General features: G+C 42.9%; 1 protein-coding gene across 1 annotated transcript in view; it reads right to left on the bottom strand.

Annotated features, from left to right (window-relative positions):
- The window catches only part of LOC121282090 (cyclin-dependent kinase 18-like), a 159,256-nt gene that overhangs the window by 112,578 nt on the left and 23,000 nt on the right, over positions 1-23,678 (bottom strand). The window contains exon 2 of the mRNA XM_041195549.1: positions 13,329-13,468. Coding sequence (XP_041051483.1) covers positions 13,329-13,446 — 118 coding nt within the window. The 5' untranslated portion in view covers positions 13,447-13,468. The remainder of the gene's footprint in view (positions 1-13,328; positions 13,469-23,678) is intronic.

The raw sequence follows: 23,678 nt of genomic DNA, 5'->3' as shown, positions 1-23,678 counted from the left end.
CGGCAGTAAAGCCTGTTCCGATTATTCTTTTTCTCCTGCCTTGCTAGGACAAATGTTCTGGAATCCATAGATAGCTGCAGGATGCATCTCTTCGACTAAAGACCATCTCCCTCCTGCATCTGGCTATGGTAGAGCATAAGGCCAAGTAGTCTCTTCTCTCTGCTGACCACACTGAACTGCTGTCTGTCTGTGATGTTCATTAATTTGCAGGGAAGACTGTAACTTGATCTCAAAAATGGCTTCCTCTACCCTCTTCCCCATGGCGACGTGAAACACATTAACCTTACACCCAGGTATGACTCATTAGCTATTTTCAACTCCCAACTCCCTTTCATTTTAGGAGTAAATGGACAGTTTGCAGCACAACGGGTTACAATCCAGTACCTTCAAAACCATACTGGGACTTTAGGAGACTCAGATTCCACTTATTGTAAACTCAGAGACTGCTGCCATTGCCTCCAAGTGTAAATAACTTGTACCTTCTTTGCAGTAAAACAATCTAAGACTTCTTTTGGTCCCTAACAATCAAACCATCCAGGTTTATCATCAGGAAGGCTTTAGAACAGGTCACATGACTTGCTTTATTTACCCTAAATTTAAAGATACAGTCCCAAAGCATAATAATTTTATAAATCTCATAGTTGTAAAACTACAAGATCAAACCAGAGGAAAGTGGCATCCAGCTGTTTGTTACACATTGATTTGGAAATAAAAATCAATTACAATCTCATCCCTCACAAATCCCACCTCCCCACCCCAACAATCATAGGAATGAGATGGTAAACCAAGACCCCATCCGCCTCTCAAATGACTTTAAAAGATCCTCCAGCAATAATGTCAATAAGAGCAGGGGCGTTCTTCCCTGTATCCTGGCCAACATATCTATCCCTCAATTAACATCACTAGTAAGCAGGTTATCCAGTCACTATCGTGCTATTATCTGCGGGAACTTGCTGTGCACAAGTCAGCTGCTGAGTTTCCTACATTAAAATAGTGCGTACACTTCAGAAAAGTACTTCACTGGCTATGAAGTGCTTTGGGATCTCCTTGGAGAAGATGCTGTAGAAATGCAAGTCTTTCTTTAAGTGAAAAGGCTGTGCAGTACCCAAATATAATTTTCATTTGAACAGTAAGTTACAGGTTGTAGTAATTCTGGTTTTATTTAGTGTGTGGTGTACCTTTAAGAATAGTACTTGTTAAGAAAGATCACATGATCTGTAGTGACAAATAGGAAAGTAGCGTGGGCAACCTCAGGGGGTAGTGTCGAGATAGAGTTGGTGTTGAAAGCACACGTGTAATTGCTGCTGAGTGCATTGTAAATAAACTTAATGTTTCCACCCAAGAAATGCCTGCAGATCAACTCTATCAGTAATAGTACAACTTGGCCGCCCGACGGTACAGGTAATGCACCATGCACTGTGGAGGTGGGGTGGGTGCAAGGCACCACACCAGCAAGGTATCTGGGGGAATCAGCCATAATGAATTTAAACTGAGCATATATATGCACACATATTTTCAATATATATTAAACACACACATATATATACACAATATATAATATATATATATTTGTATATATGTACACATACATATACACAAACATACGTATATATATATATATACATATATAGTTCTGTAGAAGGGTCATGAGGACTCGAAATGTCAACTCTTTTCTTCTCCGCTGATGCTGCCAGACCTGCTGAGTTTTTCCAGGTAATTCTGTTTATGTTTTATATATATATATATATATATAGGCACCACAAGATTAAGGCAGAATGGAACTGGCTAATTTTCCAATCAATCATGGCTGGAGACTGAATTGCTGTAAATGGTTGTGATTAATTTTACACACATGGTTTGTATTATGTAACTGTCCTCCACTCACTGCATTTCGCTGGAGAAATAAGCCTGTTGTTAGGAGATCCTATTTACTGTAGTTCTTGTTATGAAACATTTTCAGTCAGGAGCTCAAAAAGTCTGTAAATTAAAAGCACGAGCCTCATCCCCACCTCCATTCCATTGGCTGATACTTCAGTGTCAAAATTCGCTCTGTATGATGTTCACGCTGGTTGATTTATTTGAGAGTACATTTTAGAAAACCATTCCTGGGTGTCATAAATTACTTCTGGTTTCTCAGACACAAGAGGAATCCCACAAGGAGCAGAGCTGATTGCTAATAATAGATTGTAGCACTTGACAGATGTGATTATTTTCCACCTACGTTACAATATCACAGTTTGTTGGGTGGGCAAATCATGTTTTAATCAGAGAAAAGTGGCACCATTGATTGGCTGCCCGCGCTTATTACATTAATAGCTTGGAAAAAAGTGAAACAGTGAAAAGCAAATCATTCGACCTGGATCATGAATGATGTAGGCATTGCTTGTGGAAGGGTTTGGTATATAGGAGAGAAAAACCAGCACTGAAGTAATGACTTTTGAAAAATGCTCGGGTCAAACCAACCAACCATCTGCCAAGATTTCCTCCTACAGCTACCGCTGGTGTGGTTCAGGACAACAAATAATCTGCACTTATAGCACCTTTAATCCCCAAGATGCTTCACAGGTGTGTTATCAGTCAAAAGCTACATAAGGAGATATTAGGACATGTGACTAAAAGCTTGGTCAAATGGGTAGGTTTTAAGGAACATTTAAAAGGAGGAGAGAGACAGACAGAGACGGTGAGAGTTAAATGGTGTTTGCATGTATCTGCTGCCCTTGCCCTTCTAGATGGTTTGGAAGGTGCTGTCAAAGGAGCCTTGGTGAGTTGCGCAGTGCATCTTGTTGATGGTACACACTGCAGCTACTGTGCTTCAGTGGTGGAAAGAGTGAATGTTTGTGGATGGGGTGCCAATCAAGTGGGCTGCTTTGTCCTGGATGGTGTAAAGTTTCTTGAGTGTTGTGGGAGCTGCACTCATCCAGGCCAATGGAGAGTATTCCACCACACTCCTGACTTGTGCCTTGTAGATGGTGGACAGGCTTTGGGGAGTCAAGAGGTGTGTTAATCGCCACAGGATTCCTAGCCTCTGACCTGCTCTTGTAGCCACAGTATTTATATGGCTAGTCCAGTACAGTTTCTGGTTAATGGTAACCCTGCGGGATGTTGACCTGAGTAGTAAACAGCTTAAACACAATCCAGTTAATGTACTTCACATCCTGGTAGGAGTTAGCAGTGTTTCTTAGGAGCAGATGGTTCCATTGCAGGAACATAGAAACAAGAGTAGGCCATTTAGCCCCTCAAAGTCTGTTCCACCATTCAACTAGATCATGGCTGATCCCCACCTTTAGGTCCACTACCAGCTTTGGTTCTTTACCTCTTGATGTCCTTGCCTAACAAAAGCCTGTCAATCTCAGTTGTAAAATTTTCAGTTGTGTACATTGACACACAGTGGGGAGTAGGGTTATCACTCTGGTTGAATATATTCCTGCAAGTATCATTACATGACCTCCTGCCTCTGACTGCCCCACCCCACACCTCCCATTTACCACCCAAGACATAGATTATTGCCAGTCCTGCCTCCCCACGCTAATTGGAAAGGGGAAGCACTTCATTGCCCAGTTGAATGATTCTGGTCTGTCAGTCAAACAGCCTTTCAATATTTCAATATGTCTAATATTTTTATAAGCAATAAGCAGAAGTGTTAATCCTCCTTGGGAACCTGACAGAAAGCATCCGAAATTTCTGTCACTTTGAACTGCCGAAGGACAGATTCAATGGAGGTTCCAAATTTGCTCTCCACCCACCTGATGTGTCAGTGACTTGTTTTGACAACAAGTGGAGGAGGCATCATAATTGAACTTTTTGAGCGTAGAGAAGGCTGAGTTAACTACAAATTTATTAATTCAATATTTCAATTTATGTTTGGAAGGAGGAGGATAGTAACAACTCCACAGGTATTCTGCATTGAATAATGAAACTGTCCATCATCTGACTCTTATTTGTAAGAGCTTGTAGGTGTATGAGCACCGCCTGCATCATCGAATGATATTAGCACAGATAGAGGCCATTTGCCAATCGTACCTCTGCTGGCTCATTGACAGAGCTACCCAACTGGTCTCCTTTCCCCATTATCCTGCAATTCTTTCTCCTTCAAATGTTTATCCAATTCCCTTTTGAAAGTTACTATTGAATCTGCTTCCACCGCCCTTTCAGACAGCGCATTCCAGATCATAACAACTCACTGTATTAAAAAAAAGTCTTGACATCTCCCTTTTGGTTCATTTGCCAATAACCTTAAATTTGTGCCCTCGGGTTCTTCTGCCAATCGGAACAGTTTCTCCTTACTTAACCCTCATAATTCTGAACACCTCCATCACACCTCCCCTTAGTCTTCTCTACTCCTAGAGCAACCCCAGCTTCTCAAATTCTCCGGTCAGATTCCTCTCACTGCTATTCTGGGAGAGCCATTACCTCACAGAATCACAGAATGCAGAAGAGGCCCTTCGGCCCATCGAGTCTGTGCCGACATGTGAGAAATACCTGACCTACCTACCTAATCCCATTTACCAGCACTTGGCCCATAGCTTTGAATGCTGTGACATGCCAAGTGCTCATCCAGGTGCTTTTTAAAGGATGTGAGGCAACCTGCCTCCACCACCCTCTCAGGCAGCGCATTCCAGTCTGTCATCATCCCCTGGGTAGAAAAGTTTTTCCTCACATCCCCCCTAAACTTCCTGCCCCTCACCTTGAATTTATGTCCCCTCGTGACTGACCCTTCAACTAAGGGGAACAGCTGCAATTTACAATGAACAAGTTGAAGCCTCCATTAAACCACCATTGGGGAATTGATGTGATCACCCCTGTTGCTATGCTGAATAACCATCCAATCCATCACTTGTCTGCCACAACTGCAATGTATATGATCTACAAAATGGGCTGCAGCTACTCTCCAGCATCTCTCATCCCTGTGGCCTGTGTTACTGAGAAGAACAAGAGAGAAATATCACGTAGGCTAGATTCCACTTTTCCACCCCAAAGTGGTGGAGATACTTTAGTGGCACTATTAGTAGAAGCATCACCTCCTGACTCCCCAAAGCCTGTCCACCATCTACAAGGCACAAGTCAGGAGTGTGATGGAATACTCTCCGATTGCCTGGATGAGTGCAGCTCTGACAACACTCAAGAAGTTTGACACCATCCAGGACAAAGCAGCCTGTTTGACTGACACCCCATCCACCACCTTAAGAATTCACTCCCTCCACCATCAATGCACAGTGGCAACAGTGTGTATCATCTAAAAAATGTATTGCAGAAACTCACTAAAATCCCCTTGACAGCACTTTCCAAACCTACAATCTCTACCATCCAGAATAACAAGGACTGTAGATGCATGGGAGCACCACCACCTGGAAGTTCCCCTCCAAGACACTCACCACCCTGACTTGGAAAGATATCGCAGTTCCTTCACTGTCGCTGGGTCAAAATCCTGGAACTCCCTCCCAACAGCACTGGGGGTGTACCTACACCACATGGACTGCAGAAGACAGCTCACCACCACCTTTTTAAGGACAGTTAGGGATGGACAACAAATGTTGGCACTGCCAGCGATGCTCACATCCCATGAATGAATAAAAAAAATGCGGCATGAAAAGTTTATATGGATGCTTTCCATTATAAAGGTGGACAAAGGAATAAAACTTTAAAATGGGGCTGAATTACTTCATCGCACCCTGGTCCAATTATCCCCCACCCTCTGGCCTGACTTTAGCTTAAGACTTCTGCAACCCCATGAGAGATTGACAAGCATACAAAAAAAACCCGATATTAAATAGCAATGTATGATTACTGACCAATTTGCATATCCTCTAGAAATGTGTCTGGTTTGCATTTTACTTGTCAGTTCAATGTTAGGTCAGTGGTGGGATGATGTTAGTGTTGAATGAAATGTTTTCTGACTGTAACTATTGTTGATTAGATGAAAGGTCACTTCACTTAATATCAGAATCGTCTTTCTACTATTTGGGGATTTTTATTGTCACTTCCCAGGTAAATTGTGTGAATAGCTGTCTGTTTGAATGGTTCCTCATGTGTTAGGGGAAAGGTTGGTGGATTCTCCACCCGGCATAGTGAAAGGAGTGAAAATCCTGGGCTGTGCACAATTCACGGCTTTTGACTCATTGCAGGCGAACCACAGTGGCCAGTGTGTCAGCCTGATTCAACATCGCTGGGGCAGAGAGGAGGAAAGGGAACAGGATTAGGAAGTGATGAGCAAGCACGGGGAAACACTGGAGAGTGGACTACAAAATGAGGAGGTTGAGGTGGAACAGGGAAAAGAAGAAATTAGCGAAAGGGAGTTGGGGACGATGGGGGAGGGCGAAGGCTGCAAAATTTAACAGCAACGAACCCTCCAAGAGATTCGCCACCATTAGCAGGTGAATGCTAATGATTGTCACTTCATCACCACATGGGATGCATGCATGATTTATTTTAATTATATTGCTGCTGTTATTAAAGCTTATTTTTGTCAAGCAGAATAATGAGAATTGGGATATCAAAGGAAACGGATCTGGAACTGCACACGGATGCTGCCAAAAAGCTTTTAGAATTCAAAGAGTATTCTCTCTGCCCACATCCCTTTGATCCTGAAGATTAACACTTGTACCACACAAAGCCCAAAACTTTAACCCATTTAGCGTCAGGGAGCAACATTTTTCCAATGTAGATGAGAGGCTAGGCCCAGGATGCAGCACATCACCAAGGTCGAATAGAATGCGAGTGGGGATGAGATGAATCAAGGAGAAGTTACATAAAGCCAAACTGGGTAAAGCATTTAGGGTTATAGATTAAAGGAAGAGTGACAGATTTTATATTCATTCATGGGACGTGGGTGTCACTGGCAAGGCCAGTATTTATTGCCCATCCCTAATTGCCCTTGAGAAGGTGCTGGTGAGCTGCCTTCTTGAGCTGCTGCAGTCCACGTGGAATAGGTACACCCACAGTGCTGTTAGGGAGGGAGTTCCAGGATTTTGACCCAGTGACAGTGAAGGAATGGCGAAATACTTCCAAGGCAGGATGATGAGTGACCTGGGGGTGATCTTGCACCTGCTGCCCTTGTCCTTCTAGGTGGAAGAGGTCATGGGTTTGGAAGGTGCTGTCTAAGGCACCTTGGTGAGTTGCTGTAGTGCATCTTGTAGATGGCACACACTGCTGCCATGTACATCAGTGGTGGAGAGAGTGAATGTTGAAGATGGTTGATGGGGTGTCAATCAAGCAGGCTACTTTGTCCTGGATGGCATCAAGCTTCTCGTGTTGTTGGAGCTGGACTCATCCAGGAGAATATTCTTCACACTCCTGACTCGTGTCTTGTAGATGGTGGACAGGCTTTGGGGAGTGAAGAGTTAAGTTCCTTGCCTCCAACTGAGAAGATTGAGAACTTGCATAATTTCTGAGGGTATAATAGGCAATGAGCTAAAGTAGGAGAATTTAACAGTAAGTTCAGTGACACTGCACCTCAGTCTAGGTGATCACTATACTAGAGCACAAGTTGCAGAATTGGACCTTTAGCCAAGGGATCTATTGTGACTGACAAATCTCTGCAAATCCATTAGCAGGGGTGCAGACTTGGCAAATTCACTTAGTGAGGAGTGAGGGATGTCCCACAATGTCACAAGTAGTAATGTTCATTGTTAGGTATGATTATGTTAGAAAATCAAGTGTGTAGTAGGATGGTGAAGTGCACTGGTAGAGGGAGACATTATAACATGGAGTTGCTGGATTCAAGGTCAAGGCAACAATTTATGGCACAGTGGGGTTAATGTTAACTTATGGGCATTGGTATAAAATGGACAATATTGAATTATCCACCCGTTATACATCAGGCTCTGTGTTCCCTCCTAATGACTTCAATAACAAGAAACATTGAGAATGATTCATGTAATAAGCAGATGATTCAATATCACAAATTTTAAAACATTATCCAAATGACTTTCTAATCTAAGGTACAGTGTGGGGGGGGGGGTGGGTGTGTGTGTGTGTGTATGTGTGTGTGTGCGTGTGTGTGTGTGGTCGGTGGTGGAGGGGGTGGTGGAAGAGAAAGAGTGGAAAAAAGTAGCAAGAATTCAATGTCATTTTTGTGGCGGGGGGTAGGGGGGTGAAATTTAGAGAGCTCATAATAAAACTTAAAATCATTGACATGAATACTCAGTCGAGAGCAGTAACCGTTTTGATTATGCATTGCCTCCCATGATGAGGGCACTGTTGGATTTAGACACTGCATGTTTGACACCGCAGTTACCAGAGGAAGCAGAAAATATATCCACATTTCACAGCATGCCAGTAGGCTAAGAGTTGTACTTGGACCAATACTCATATTTTGCCACTAAACGTTCCTAGAGCATTTACTATCTATATTATTCCATACTGACAAAGCATCTTCAACACATCTGGAAGTCGCACATCAGAGAATGGCATGAAGAAAGAAAGACTTGCATTTATATAGCGCAATCTCAAGATATCCCAAAACGCCTTACAAATGAGCTTCCTTCTTGGGGTGTAACCACAATTGTAATGTAGGAAGGGTGGCAATTTAACTTTCACACAGCTAGCTCCCACAAACAGCAACAGGATAAGGACTAGCTAATACATGTGATATTGGTTGAAGGATAACTATTAGCCAGAGTACCAGGGAAATCTTCCCTGCCCTTCTTTGTACTGTAGCCATGAGATAATGTACGTGCAGCAGATTCTGCCCACAGAGTCTAGATAATGTCAAAATGATGCTGCATTAAACTGAAGCATGGGAAAAAGTAATGGCCAGTTCTGCCAGAGCCTTGAGTTTATGTCTCATTATGTGTGCTTCATTAATTCTCCTCCATTCTTAGCTTCCCTACAGTTTAACTTGATTGAATACAATTTTAATGGTTTAATTATAAATAGTCATTTGGTAGTACAGAATTTGAGTATTGCTGGAAAAGAGACATGTCTAAGCTTTATTAATGTCTTGCACTCATCAGGGCACTTCACAAGAATACCGGTATAAAGGTAAAACAACAATTCATATCTTATACGAAAAGAATGCTAATTAGTTGGCAAATAGACTCTAATTGGCCTCTACCAATCAGAGTCCACTTGCCAATCAATCATCACTCTCTTCACATACAGTATAAGTTGTTGGTCTTGCCCTTATATCGGTATCCCTGCGAAGTGTCCTGATGAGTGCAAGACAAAAAGCTTCGACATGTCTCTTTTTTACGGTTTAATTATATTTGGTGAAAGGAAAAAGCACATGACATTCGGGAGGGTGGTAAAAGCTGTCTCGAGGGTGAACCGTGAGTAATGGCACTTGTAGAATTGGGAGGGTTAAAGAAGGCCTTTGCCAGGCTGTTGTTGGAAAAGTAGCAAACAAAAAAAAATGCTTTGTGAATACAGGCACAAGAGATGGCGTCAATGATATCTGTTTGTGTTTGTTAAATACAATCTAGCACAGCAGGAATACAATTTAGTCAATAATAACTCTTTAGACTAGCACAGTATGCCTCCTCCCTCTAATTTTAATAATATCATCACCTGAAAATAAGATCCAGGCTTTTCAGGAGCAAGTTCAGGGAAGTACTTTCTCACCCAGCTGAAATTTGGAATATGCTGCCTGAAAAAGCCATGGACCTTGAGAGCTTTGAAGACCGAGGTGAGCAGATTTTTGTTGGTTAAGGGCATCAGGGATTATGGTGCAAAGGTGGGTAAATGGAGTTGAGGTGCAGAGCAGCCATGACCTACTTCAATGGTTGAGCAGGGTCAAGGGGCTGAATGGCCTCTGCCATGGTTCCTTGTGTTCCTAATTTTGTCCTCTGCCCTGCTAAAGGCACCGACTGTGTTGCGCTGTGGTTGCACAGATGCTGAGATCCTCTCTCCAGTAGATCATCTTATGGATCCAATTTTCTTGTCTGAGCTTCAATCATGAGTGTCAACTGACTAATGAGTCATCGAGGCTGAGGGTGGAGCTGGGGTGGGGGTGTGGGGGGGGGCGGTGGGGGGGGGTGGGGGTGGGGGTGGGGGGGGGCGGGCGGCGGTGGGGGGAGAGGTGGGGGGAGGGGGCTCATCACTAAAAAACTTGATACTGCCTGCCTTGACATCCTGACAAATACTTTCCAACAGGTATTTTGCTTGATTGTCTCTACCAATGGCAGTATATAAAAACATACAAATAGGAGCAGAAGTAGGCATTACTGCCCCTCTAGCCTGCCATTCAATAAGATCATGGCTGATCCTCCACATTGGTCCCACTTTCCTGCACTGTTTTTGTAGCCCTCGATTTCCTTAGTTCCCAAGAATCAGGCTTGAATATGTTCAATGACTGAACACTCAGTCCCCTGTGGTAGAGAGTTCCAAAGATTCACAACCCTCATGAGTGAACGAATTTGCAGCTTCCCTACTGAGTGTACCAAACCTGGCTCAGCAGAAGAACAAGTCTCAGACTTTGATAGACTACATGACCCAATTACACACAGGCATCTCAGTGGAGCCGCTGGAGAATCTCTGCTCCTGAAAAGTACGTAGCCAAGAATTAACCACAAGGAATTGGGTTCTAGCTGATGTCTTGCCAAGGGAATAGTCAACCTTTCCGGTAACCAAAGAGATCCACTGGCTGGGTGAAAAATTAAACATCAAATTTCAATGTTTTTATTGGCTCCACTGATTGTTTTTAAAATCGAGTAATTTTCATGAATGATCAAGGCCAACAAGTCAGTAATCCACAGGACACCGGTCGGTCAGTCAGTAATCTACAGGACACCGATCGGTCAGTCAGTAAACTACAGGACACTGATCAGTCAGTCAGTAATCTACAGGACACCGATCGGTCAGTCGGTAAACTACAGGACACCGATTGGTCAGTCAGTAATCTACAAGACATCGATCGGTCAGTCAGTAATCTACAGGATACCAATCGGCCAGTCAGTAATCTACAGGACACCGATCGATCAGTCAGTAATCTACAGGACACCGATCAGTCAGTCAGTAAACTATAGGATACCGATCGGTCAATCAGTAATCTACAGGACACAGATAGGTCAGTCAGTAATCTACAGGATACCGATCGGACAGTCAGTAATCCAACAGGACACAGTTCGGTCAGTCAGTAATCTACAGGATAACGATCGGTCAGTCAGTAATCTACAGGACATTGATCGGTCAGTCAGTAATCTAACAGGACACTGATCGGTCAGTCAGTAATCTACAGGATAAAGATCAGTCAGTCAGTAATCTACTGGATAACAATCGGTCGGTCAGTAAACTACAGGACACCGATCAGTCAGTCAGTAACCTACAGGACACTGATCGGTCAGTCAGTAATCTATAGGATACCGATCGGTCAGTCAGTAATCTAACAGGTCACTGATCGGTCAGTCAGTAATCAACAGGACACCGATCAGTCAGTCATTAAACTACAGGACACTGACTGGTCAGTCAGCAATCTACAGGATAACAATCAGTCAGTCAGTAATCTACAGGATACCAATTGGTCAGTCAGTAACCTACAGGACACTGATCGGTCAGTCAGTAATCTACAGGATAACGATCAGTCAGTCAGTAATCTAACAGTCAGTCAGTAATCTACAGGATACCGATCGGTCAGTCAGTAATCTAACAGGACACTGATCAGTCAGTCAGTAATCAACAGGATAGCGATCGGTCAGTCAGTAAACTACAGGACACTGTTAGGTCAGTCAGTAATCTAACAGGACACTGATAGATCAGTCAGTAATCTACAGGATACCGATCGGTCAGTCAGTAATCTATAGGATAATAATTGGTCGGTCTGTAATCTACAGCATACTAATCGGTCAGTCAGTAATCTACAGGATAATGATTGGTCGGTCAGTAATCTACAGGATACTAATCGGTCAGTCAGTAATCTACAGGACACTGATCAGTCAGTCAGTAATCCACAAGATATTTTAATGCACTTTTATGGGTTGTGGGCATCACTGGCTAGGCCAGCATTTATTGCCCATCCCTAATTGCCCCTTGAGAAGGTGGTGATGAGCTGCCTTCTTGAACCGCTGCAGTCCATGTGGTGCAGGTACACCCACAGTGCTGTTGGGGAGGGAGTTCCAGGATTTTGACCCAGCGACAGTGGAGGAACGGTGATATATTTCCAAGTCAGGGTGGTGCGTGGCTTGGAGCGACACTGGTCGGTCAGTCAGTAACCTACAGGATACTAAATGGTCAGTCAGTAACCTACAGGATACTAAATGGTCAGTCAGTAATCTACAGGATACTAAATGGTCAGTCAGTAACCTACAGGATACTAAATGGTCAGTCAGCAACCTACAGGATACTAAATGGTCAGTCAGTAACCTACAGGATACTGAATGGTCAGTCAGTAACCTACAGGATACTGAATGGTCAGTCAGTAACCTACAGGATACTGAATGGTCAGTCAGTAACCTACAGGATACTAAATGGTCAGTCAGTAACCTACAGGATACTGAATGGTCAGTCAGTAACCTACAGGATACTAAATGGTCAGTCAGTAACCTACAGGATACTAAATGGTCAGTCAGTAACCTACAGGATACTGAATGGTCAGTCAGTAACCTACAGGATACTAAATGGTCAGTCAGTAACCTACAGGATACTGAATGGTCAGTCAGTAACCTACAGGATACTAAATGGTCAGTCAGTAACCTACAGGATACTAAATGGTCAGTCAGTAACCTACAGGATACTAAATGGTCAGTCAGTAACCTACAGGATACTAAATGGTCAGTCAGTAACCTACAGGATACTGAATGGTCAGTCAGTAACCTACAGGATACTGAATGGTCAGTCAGTAACCTACAGGATACTGAATGGTCAGTCAGTAACCTACAGGATACTAAATGGTCAGTCAGTAACCTACAGGATACTGAATGGTCAGTCAGTAACCTACAGGATACTGAATGGTCAGTCAGTAACCTACAGGATACTAAACGGTCAGTCAGTAACCTACAGGATACTAAACGGTCAGTCAGTAACCTACAGGATACTAAATGGTCAGTCAGTAATCTACAGGATACTAAATGGTCAGTCAGTAACCTACAGGATACTAAATGGTCAGTCAGTAACCTACAGGATACTAAATGGTCAGTCAGTAACCTACAGGATACTAAATGGTCAGTCAGTAACCTACAGGATACTGAATGGTCAGTCAGTAATCTACAGGATACTAAATGGTCAGTCAGTAACCTACAGGATACTGAATGGTCAGTCAGTAATCTACAGGATACTAAATGGTCAGTCAGTAACCTACAGGATACTGAATGGTCAGTCAGTAACCTACAGGATACTGATCAGTTAATAATCTAACAGTGTACTCAGTGGCCAGGCTTACCGGATTCTCAGTAACTCACCGTCGTTCCTCCTGTTCTTGATCTGGTTTGTGATCTGTTCCTGAAACTCTGCGAGTGACTCTTCAATCGTCTCTGTCCGATGAGCTGACAGTGAGAATCGGCGCTTAAATTTCTTCATTTTATTTATCCAAATGATGAAGCTGCAAGAAAGGAGGGGGAGTGTGTGAGCTGAAGAAACGCTTCCCCATCGCTTCCCACGAAACCTCATGGCAATAAAATTGATTTCCGCATTAAATTATTCCAATGTGATTAATGTGAGAGGAATCTGAACGACCTCAGCTGAAAACCTGACTGGATACTGCAGCAGATTTTAATTACGGCCTCACCGCAGAGAAGTGAGGGTTTGCAAATCAAGGAGAAATGTAGGAGCAGAAGGGCATCATTCCAGTTTGTCCATGCCCCATGGCCTGGGGTGGATCGTACGGTCTAAGGTACGAGTGATGTACTGCACTTAACGGTCCGCACAGAGACTGGGGATCTGTATCCTCTCAAACAATGTCAAGCGAATATAAACAGGTTAGTTAAATGGGCAGAAAGGTGGCATGTGCTGTTTAATGTGAACAACTTTGAGGCAAAATATTTTGGGAGGAAAACAATAAAGTGGAGCCTGTACTCCGTGGAAAGATGCTGAAGTGTTGAATGAACAGAGACCTGGGATTGGAATACCTCAACGTAAAGTGTCAGCCTAAGATCATTGGATAACACTCTTACTTCTGAGTCAGAAAGTCTCTCAGCCAGCATTGCATACATAGTTCGTCTGGTCATCATCACATTGCTGTTTCTGAGAACTTACTGAACGCAAATTGGCTGCTACGTTCCCTGCGTTATAACAATGACCATATTTCGAAAGTACTTTGTCGGCTGTAAAGCATTTTGGTACGTTCTGAGGTCATGAAAGGTGCTATATAAATGTAAGCTTTTCTTTCTTTAATCAGGGAGATTCTTGTTTTAAATTATACCCTGTTGTCAAAAAGGGCAGGGAGAGTAAATCAGTAACTTTCTGGATCACAGCTGCTGTGACATGGTTTGGATTTACAATTATGGGCTTTCATAGCCAAAGTGTCAGATTGTTAGCATGTGATCCCTGCACAGTTTAACACTGCCTCAGAGATCAACACAATCACACTTGTTAGCAAAATAGAAAAAGCAAAGCTACTCTTCGTGACATATTTAAAAGGACCATGACACCCAAAAACACTTCAACAAAACTTTGATGTAGATAATGGTCCCAAGGTTCTTTAGAGATGAATAAATAAAAATGGATATAGAATAAAAGAAATAGAAAGATTCAGAGGGCTCAAGTGGGTTTAGACGATGATTTTGAAGAATGCGATGGGTTTGGGAAAGGGAGAGAATTCTGGAGTGTGAAATCTAGGTAACTGAAGGCACAACCCCCCGCAATGGTGTAGAGAAAAATATTGAGAATCTAGAGGCAGAGCAATGGGCAGGTAGAGGTTATAGAGATGAATGAGTAATTAAAAATTGTAAACATCCAGTAACTAACACGGGGAAGATGGCGGCATCGTGGTAACATTGCTGACTAGTAATTAGAGACCCAGGCTATGTGCTCTGGGACATGGGTTCAGATCCCACCATGACAACTGGTGGAATTTAAATTCAATTAATAAAACCTGAAATTGAAAGCTAGTCTCAGTAATGGTGACCATGACGCTGTTATCAATTGTCATAAAATCCCAAATTAAAAATGCTGGAAAAATTCAGCAGCATTTGTGGAGAGAGAATCGTAAAATCCCACCTGGTTCACTAATGCCTTTTAGGGAAGGAAATTGCCTGACCTACATGTGACTCCGGACCCACAGCAATGAGGATGACTCTTAACTATCCTCTAAAATGGCTGAGCAAGCCATTCAGTTCAAGGGCAATTAGGGATGGACAACAAATGCTGGCCTTGCCAGTGACACCTATCACAGAATAATACAAAAATAAAGTTGGGAAAGAGGAGATGATGGAGACAATTAAAGTGAATGTCAGTCCTCACTCTGTTACATATCTTGGCACCAATGTGTGGAATTGAAGAGTATTTGTTTTTCACCAAGAGGGTGGTGGGGGTCTGGAACTCAGTCAGAAGTAAAGTCAGAAATTCTTGTTGCATTTAAAAACACTTGGATATGTACAGGAGGTGCTGTACTCACCAAGAGCTGGAAGCTGGGACTAGACTAGATAGTTCTTTATCAGTTGGCATTGACATGTTGAGCAGAATGGCCTTCTTCTGTGCCATAAATCCCATACGTTATTGTACTTCTAAGCTGGGATATCTGATACAATGCACAGAAACAAAACACCAAGAATTGCCCCTTCGTTTGGGCTGAAATATGTATCATGTTGGTGACTATGGCCACTATAATTAGTAGCAGTCAAGGATAGTGTTCCTGCTCCTGGTCAAAGGTACAGGGTATATTAATGGTTAGGCTAATGGACTAATGATCCAGAGACATGAGTTCAGATTCCACAATGAGAGCTGTGAAATGTGAATTCAATTAAATAAATATATTTGGAATTTTTTTTTTAAACTGGTATCAGTAATGGTGACCTTAAAACTACTGGCTTGTCATGAAAACCCATCTGGTTCACAAACGTCCTATAGGGAAGGAGATGTGCCAATCTGACCTACATGTGACTCCAGACCCACAGACATGAGGTTGACTCTTCCCTCTGAAATGGCCTAGCGAGCCATTCGGTTGTATTCAAAAAGGTGGCTCATCACCACCTTCTCAAGGACAGTAGGGTTGGGAAATAAATACCGGTTCTGCCAGCAAGGCCCACATCCCATGAATGAATAATAAAATAATGTAAATATCCAGTAACTGTTTCTGTAAGACCTCAGCTCTGAAGCAAGGTCATACGGACTCAAAAAACTGTTTCTCTCTCCACAGATGCTGCCGAGATCTTCCAGCATTTTCTGTTTTTGTTTCTGTAAAACCCATACCTGAGCAACAGTTAGCAGCTTTAATGGGGAAGGGGAGAAAAACAGAGAGCAAAAATGTTTCTCTGATGCTGAAACTTTGTCCATAAAAGTTAGTAAAACCAGTGAATGTCTTCTCAAAAGAGAGAGAACAAGAGATCACAGTTAATCAAACATAACTTTCCTTTAACAAAAACAAAAGTTGCTGGGAAAAACTCAGCAGGTCTGACAGCATCTGTGGAGAGAGAGACACAGAGTTAACGTTTCGAGTCCGTATGACTCTTCATCAGAACTGTTCTTGTTTCAGATTTCCAGCATCTGCAGTATTTTGCTTATAACCTTCCTTTAGCTGGTCGCAACTTGTTTTTCTTTTTGCTAACTGGTTTCTTTTGTTTTTCACAAGTCTCTGACCTAGCTAGAAAGAAAAGAGAGAACACATTTACACAGTCCTTTCATAACCTAAGGATGCCCCAAGCAACTTTACACCCGATGGAATATCTTTTGAAGTATACTCTCTGTTGTAATGTAGGAAATGTGGCAGCTAGTTTGTGCACAGTAAGCTCCCACCAACAGTAATGTAATCATGAATGCCTTCTTTTTGTGGCGTTGGTTGAGGAATGTCAGCCCTAAGCGCTTGCAGTCCTCTATTGTACGGGCATGTCCAGTGAACATCAGCAACATATGCATTTATATAACATCTTTAGTGTCCTGAGGTGCTTCACATGCATGATTGTGATATTTGATGGGCTATACATATTCCTATATTCCTAACTACACCAATCCAAGGTATACCTAGAGCTGAATTTTACAGCCCCTCCTGTAGGCTGATCTTCCATTCCCACCAAAATCAATGGAGTTTTGAACAGCTCGCCCGTTTTATGGTCCCACCCCCACCACGACGAGGACCTGAAGTTCCACCCCTAATTTTAGTGAAAATTCAGCGCCAAGAAACCATAATTGCTTAAAAAAATTGATATTCTGGTTGAAGAGAGGCAATGACACTCCACAAATAATAATTTGTTCATCCGAAGAATCTAATTTACAAAAATCAGTCAATATATTGTGACAAAACCTGAAAGACTTTGGTTTCTTTGAACCTGAGCTTTCACGCGTAACATTTATAGATGTCCCTGATTTGTTTTCCTCATTGATTATTATTTTCCCAGCTTCGTGGATAAATGCAGCATAGTGCCTGAGGAAGTGTTGGTTGCCATGGGTTTGATGGTCAGTGGGAGAGAGCGAGACAGCGAGAGACAGAGCTCTCGTTTGTTCAACAGGCGCTAGATCAAACAGTCAGCACTGTTCTCATTAAAGGCAAAGGAAAGGCACTTTGCAGGGCTGTTAGTTGAATCAATTTGCAAGAAATATTTTTGCATCTTCTAAACAGCTGTTAGACAAGAGAACAGGCCTCCAGAACGCCAGAATGATCTCCAGCATGGAAAGCCAATGCAAGTAGTGTTTCTACTGGAAAGGGTGGCCTGCTTTTTCTCTTTTCAGATGCTGATTATGTAGTCCTAACATTTTCTGCTTTCAGTTCAGACATCAATCTCTGTTCTTTGTCTCACCATTGGTGACTGTGTTTTCAGTTGTCTAGGCCCTAAGCTCTGGAATTCCTTCCCTAAGTTTCTCCATTTTTCCCCTCCTTAATTGGCATCCCATCCGCCACCTTAAACATTCACTCCCCCCACCATCGAGGCACAGTGGCAGCAGTGTGTGTCATCTACAAGATGCACTGCAGCAACTCACCAAGCCCCCTTCGACAGGACCTTCCAAGTCAGCGACCTCTAGCATCTAGAGGATCAAGGGCAGCAGGCGCAAGGGAACACCACCATCTTCAAGTTCCCCTTCAAGTCACTCACCATCCTGACTTGGAACTATTTTGCCATTCCTTCACTGTCGCTGGATCAAAATCCTGGAACTCCCTTCCTAACAGCAGGGGAGAGGTGAGGGGGAGGGGGGCAGGGTGGAGCGGTGAGAAAGCGGGGGTGAAATCTGGCAAAATATTACTTGGCAATATTTGAAGAAGAGTGGGAGAATTATCCTGGTCTACCAGCTGACACTTATCCTTCAAGTGACAGCACTAAAATAGATTATTTGTTCATTTACCTCATTGCTGTGGGACCTTGCTGTGCACAAGCTGGATGTTGCCCACATACAATAAGGCTGACACTTCAAAAAATAATTATTTGGCCATGGAGTGCCTAGGATTATCCAGAGGAGATGAAAGCTATTGTATAGTGGTAATGGGATCATCTACATCCACCTGAGGGCCTTGCTTTAAAGTCTCATCCAGAAAATAGAACCTCTGACAATATAGCACTCCAATGGAGTGTCAGTTTTGAGTCTGTGCTCAGGTCCTGGAGTTGGGCTTGAACCTATGAGTTTTTGATTCAAAGATGAGAGCGTTACCACTTGAAGAATAAACACTTGGATGAGCTTTTGGAGGGTTGCCAGTGCCTATTGAACCGTGGTAAGGACTGGTTCCTGTCAGAACAACCTGTAAATTGTCAGCTGAATTTGCCCTGATTTTCATTTTGGTTTTAAGCCAACCCAGACCTGATGCACAATCTCATCAGATTTATTCACCCTCTACGTGCATGACATCATTTTGAAAACCTACGCAGCATAGTGCTAGAACAGGAAAGGCAACATCCCTCTCCTCACTCCCACCCAATCGTATCAACACATCACCGTGCTTTAAGAAGGCAGCTTAGCACCATTTTCTCGGGGTGATTAAGGATGGGCAATAAATGCCAGTCTTGCCAGTGATGCTCACGTCCCGAGAACGAATAGTTTTCTTTCCAAATCACTTCACAGCATTTAGTCGAGGGATGACACAGCTGCTTGTATCAGATGATTCACCTTAACATTACCCCAAGATAAAGCCAACATAAGAACAGAAGAAAATAAGAAACAGGAGCAGGAGTAGGTCATTTGGCCCCTCAAGACTGCTCCGCCATTCATCAAGATCATGGCTGAACTGTAAGACCTTAACTTCACTTTTACTGATTAAGGAATTGTTAATGGAGGATCCCCAACTACTCACTGCCCAAATAGTGTGACTACTGATCCATACAGAACAAGAGAATCCCAGATTCCATCATCAGTCCATGCTCAATTACATTATCCAGATAATTAAGGGAGTAGTTAATTAATGGTAACAAATATTAGTAGATAGTTAAGTGAATATTTTAAGATATTATCATATTTACATTACTAGCTCAAGCTGACAGGCAGAAAATAGTTTTTTAATCATTCTCCCTCATCTTACTTCGGTCGGATTGACACAAGTCTCTAAATTCACTTAATGCTTTTAAACTTTCAAAAATCACGCGCACAATCTTTCACTTGCTGGACACATCCTTCCTCGACAGCGTGTGAATTAATTGTCCTAACACATTCTAATTTTGTCCACATTTCTTGCCTTAAAGATGCTGCATGGTTGTGGTAACGTTTTGCAGTTAAATAGATAAGGGTACAAAGACATGATTAGCAATGCTGAATTTTAATTAAAAAATTGTTCAGTGATTACACTTATTTTGAAGCTGCACAGGATGCCCATGGATGTAGAACAGATGGTGTAACATTGACTACTTTAACAGTGGAGAACCTGAGCTCAATCTGCACAGGGGACCGGCCAGATTTATCACGTCCATTTCTTTAGCGTTCAGGGCAGTCTAATAAATCAGGTATTGAGCTTCTTGGATATGTTATCACCCCTCCCTATGCCTGTAACCTTCACCAGTCCCACAACACTCCAAGGTCTCTGCATTCTTCCAATCTGGACTCTTATCCATCCCAGATTTTTCTTCGCTCTGACATTGATAGTCGTGTCTTCAGCGGCCAAGGCCCCAAGCTCTGGAATTCCCTCCCTAAACCTCTCTTCCCCTTTCTCCACCTCAAAGATGCTTCTTAAAGCTTAACTCTTTGATCAAGCTTTTAGTCACCTGTCCTAATATCTCTTTACATGCCTCAGCATCCTATTTTATCTGATAGTTGCTCCTGGGAAGGGCCAATCGGGACGGTTTACGACTTTAAAGGCAAAATATAAAAGCAAGTTGGTGTTGTTGCTGTTAATTAGGGCCCGAAACCAATCGAAGGACCACATGTTGAAAAGGATTCCCCTGATCGAGCCCCCTAAACTTAGGTTTCTAGGCGAACATGCAGCATAGAAACCAGCCTCCACTGAAATTTTAGTATTGCTGAAAAAAGAGACAAGTCTAAGCTTTTCATCTTGCACTCATCAGGACACTCGCAAGAATACAAGGGAAAAATGACAATTTATACTGTATGCGAAAAGAGTGCTGATTGGTTGGCAAGTGGCATTGCCATGAAGAATGCATCACTAATGGTGACTGATAGTTAACTGCCAAGCATTATTTGAAATTTAAACAAGGCAGCTTGACCATGATTGGTCAAGGCATTATCCTGAGGAATGAGTCAGCGAATGGCTGTCACTTGTCTGCTGCCTGATTTAAATTTTAAACAATGCTTGGCAGTTAACTGTCAGTCACTATCAGTGGTGCATTCTCCATGGAAACGTCAACTTGCCAATCAGCACTCTCTTCACGTACAGTATAAACTGTTGTTTTCCCCCTTATATTAGTATTCTTGCGAGTGTCCTGATGAGTGCAAGACGAAAAGCTTATACATGCCTCTCTTTTCAGAAACACTCAAGTTCTGTACTACCAAATGATTATTAGTAAAATTTTGGTTATAATTGGAAGTTGGAGGGTTTCCTTCTCCTCTTGGTTCCACAGTGCTCCTGATGGCTGCTTCCTGCCATAATCAGGCCCCCTTGGGCTGTCCTCCTCGCTCCCTGAACTTAATTGCAAGGCCCAATTAAAATGGGACTCTTTCATCAGTTGAGCACCTGTGGGGGGTGGGGGGTGGGGTGGAGTTCAAGATCACTATTCATTTATTTGAGGAGGCCCTGGAGTCAGTTTCCAGCCTTCGGGCTTTGGGATTATTCCCTCAGCCTTTCTGCCCCTCTCAAAATGGCCAAAAAGAATTTGAAGGCCTTAGCTATCTTTCTGAGTTTAGAATATGTGAGCAGCACCCCTTGCTAATTGTGGTAGTGGTTATGTTATTGGGCTAGCATCCAGCAGTCTGTGTTAAAAAATCTGGAGATGTGAGTTCCAACCCCAGGGCATTGAAATTCAGTGCGTTCAATATATAATTAAATAAGCCTGGAAGGGAGTGCTCGTATCAATAACTGCGACCTTGAAACTACGGGTTATTTTTAAAAAGCCATTTGATTAACTAATGTCCTTTAAAGAAATATGCTGTCCGCACCCTCACTGGACTCTATGGCGTGGACTTTTGCGCCCGAGGTGGGTGTACAAAATCAGGAAATCGCCCAGCTCACCGCTCCCGGAAGCAGATCAGAGGCTGCCGAGTGCCAAAGCAGTCTGGTTAAAAGGTCCGCCTCAGTTCTCTGGGACTTTATCCCAGTTGTTTTCTTAAACAGCAGACCCTCGAAGTTTCAGCCCTCACTCCCCCTCATTCCCCACCCACTGCCCATGCCAATTCATGCCAACCCATGCACCCCACCCACCCCCATGGAGCCTTATAGCCCCATACCAACTTAGCGCCAAATCATGCCCCCTAAACCCACCACCCTTTGCCCTTATAGCCTCCATGCCAACTCACCAGTAGCCAGCATGGGCAGACCCCAGGTGCCATACTGAGATGAAACAAAATAAAGTTCTACATTTCTATGACATACTTCACTATATAATAAAAATATTCCCGTTCATGAAGGTCTATTCAATGCAATTAAATCTCCACAAGTAAATAATCCCTTATAAAAGCAGACATTAGTATTCATAACCCCACACCCAAGAGAGCTAATCCTTTATTAAACTCTTTGAGCTGTAAATGTACAGCCCCTCAGTGTGGTAATGATAGGTTGTAGAAAACAATCAAACAGTAATAATGCTATAATGATAGCAGTTAGGGTTATGTCAACAAACAGCTATTGAAACTACTAGAACAGATTTTTTTTTCAATTCTCACAAAGGCAGTGTTTAATTAATTTTTAAAGAGCAGGCTATTTAGATAACATCACAGCGTGACAGTTCCACAGACCTTATCCACCTTATTTATGAACATTTATATCTACTTTAAAAATTCATAAGTTGCACACTGCAGGATAAGGCCCTTGCTCCAGTGAAAATGGGGTCTGTTTGAACTGAGCACTGATTTCAAACGATTATGTTGAGTTCAGGTTTCCCTTATGTTCAACTCATGTCCCGCCGCCATTCATCCCCCCATTCCATGCTTTCCGAGGTGAAAAAAAACCTGTTGGAAACGGGGACAAGGCTTCATCATCTGGACCTTACCCACCATTTTTAAAGGCTCTGGAAGTCACCACGACTCTGTTGAAATCTAGGCCTATGTGACTCCAGAGCCATATCAATGTTGTTAATCCTTAACTGCTCTCTGGAATGGTCGAGCAAGCCGCTCAGTTGTATTCAAGGTGACACATCACCACAATCTCAAGGGTAATTTGGGATGCACAATAAATGCTGGCCTTGCCAGTCACACCCACATCCTGTGAATGAATATAAAAAAGATCTGCAAAGCTTCAGTCTGCAGCAGATGTAAGGTGACACTCTCTTTACTGCATAAACCTCCCTACATTGGCCATACAGTTGCTGGATGCCCAAGCAGTTTAAGATAATTGACAAACGAACCATCTGGCTTATAAGAAAATACAATCAATTACATAGCAAGTTGCTGCGATCTGGAATGTGCTGTCTTAAAGTGTAGTGGCAGCAGATGGAACTGCAACTTTAAAAGAGAATTGGATAATTACTTGGAATGGAATAGAAAATTGCAGGGCGATGGGGAGAGAACAAGGGAGTGGGTCTAATTGGTAGCTTCTCCAGAAAGCTGGTACAGGAACAGTGGGCTGAACGGCCTACTTCTGAGCTGGTGAGATTCTATGAACGCTTCTGGATACCTCCTAATGAGATGGCAAAAAACTTTTAATTTAATTGTACTTGTGTCCGTGCATTTCTATATCACCCATAAACACCAAACATGACCACCAGCACTAGGCCGTGACCGTACCCAACTAATGAGCGTTCTATTTTTTTGGAAGCTAGGCTGAAGTGGTGTCAGGGAAGAGATAACATAAGAACATAAGAACTAGGAGCAGGCGTAGGCACTTCAGACCCTCGAGCCTGCCCCGCCATTCAATATGATCATGGCTGATCTCATTTTGGCCTCAACTTCAATTTCCCGCCCTCCCCCCATAACCTTCCAAACTGTTACTAATTAAAAACCTGTCTACATCCTCCTTAAATTTATTCAGTGTCCCGGCATCCACTGCACTCTGAGGTAGTGAATTCCACAGATTCACGACACTTTGAGAAAAGTAATTCCTCCTCATCTCTGATTTAAATCTACCACCCCTTAGC

Source organism: Carcharodon carcharias, chromosome 9, assembly GCF_017639515.1.
Source record: "Carcharodon carcharias isolate sCarCar2 chromosome 9, sCarCar2.pri, whole genome shotgun sequence".
NCBI classification, from domain to species: domain Eukaryota; kingdom Metazoa; phylum Chordata; class Chondrichthyes; order Lamniformes; family Lamnidae; genus Carcharodon; species Carcharodon carcharias.
Note: the sequence above shows the minus strand (reverse complement) of the source record. Positions and strands in the feature narration are given on the sequence as shown.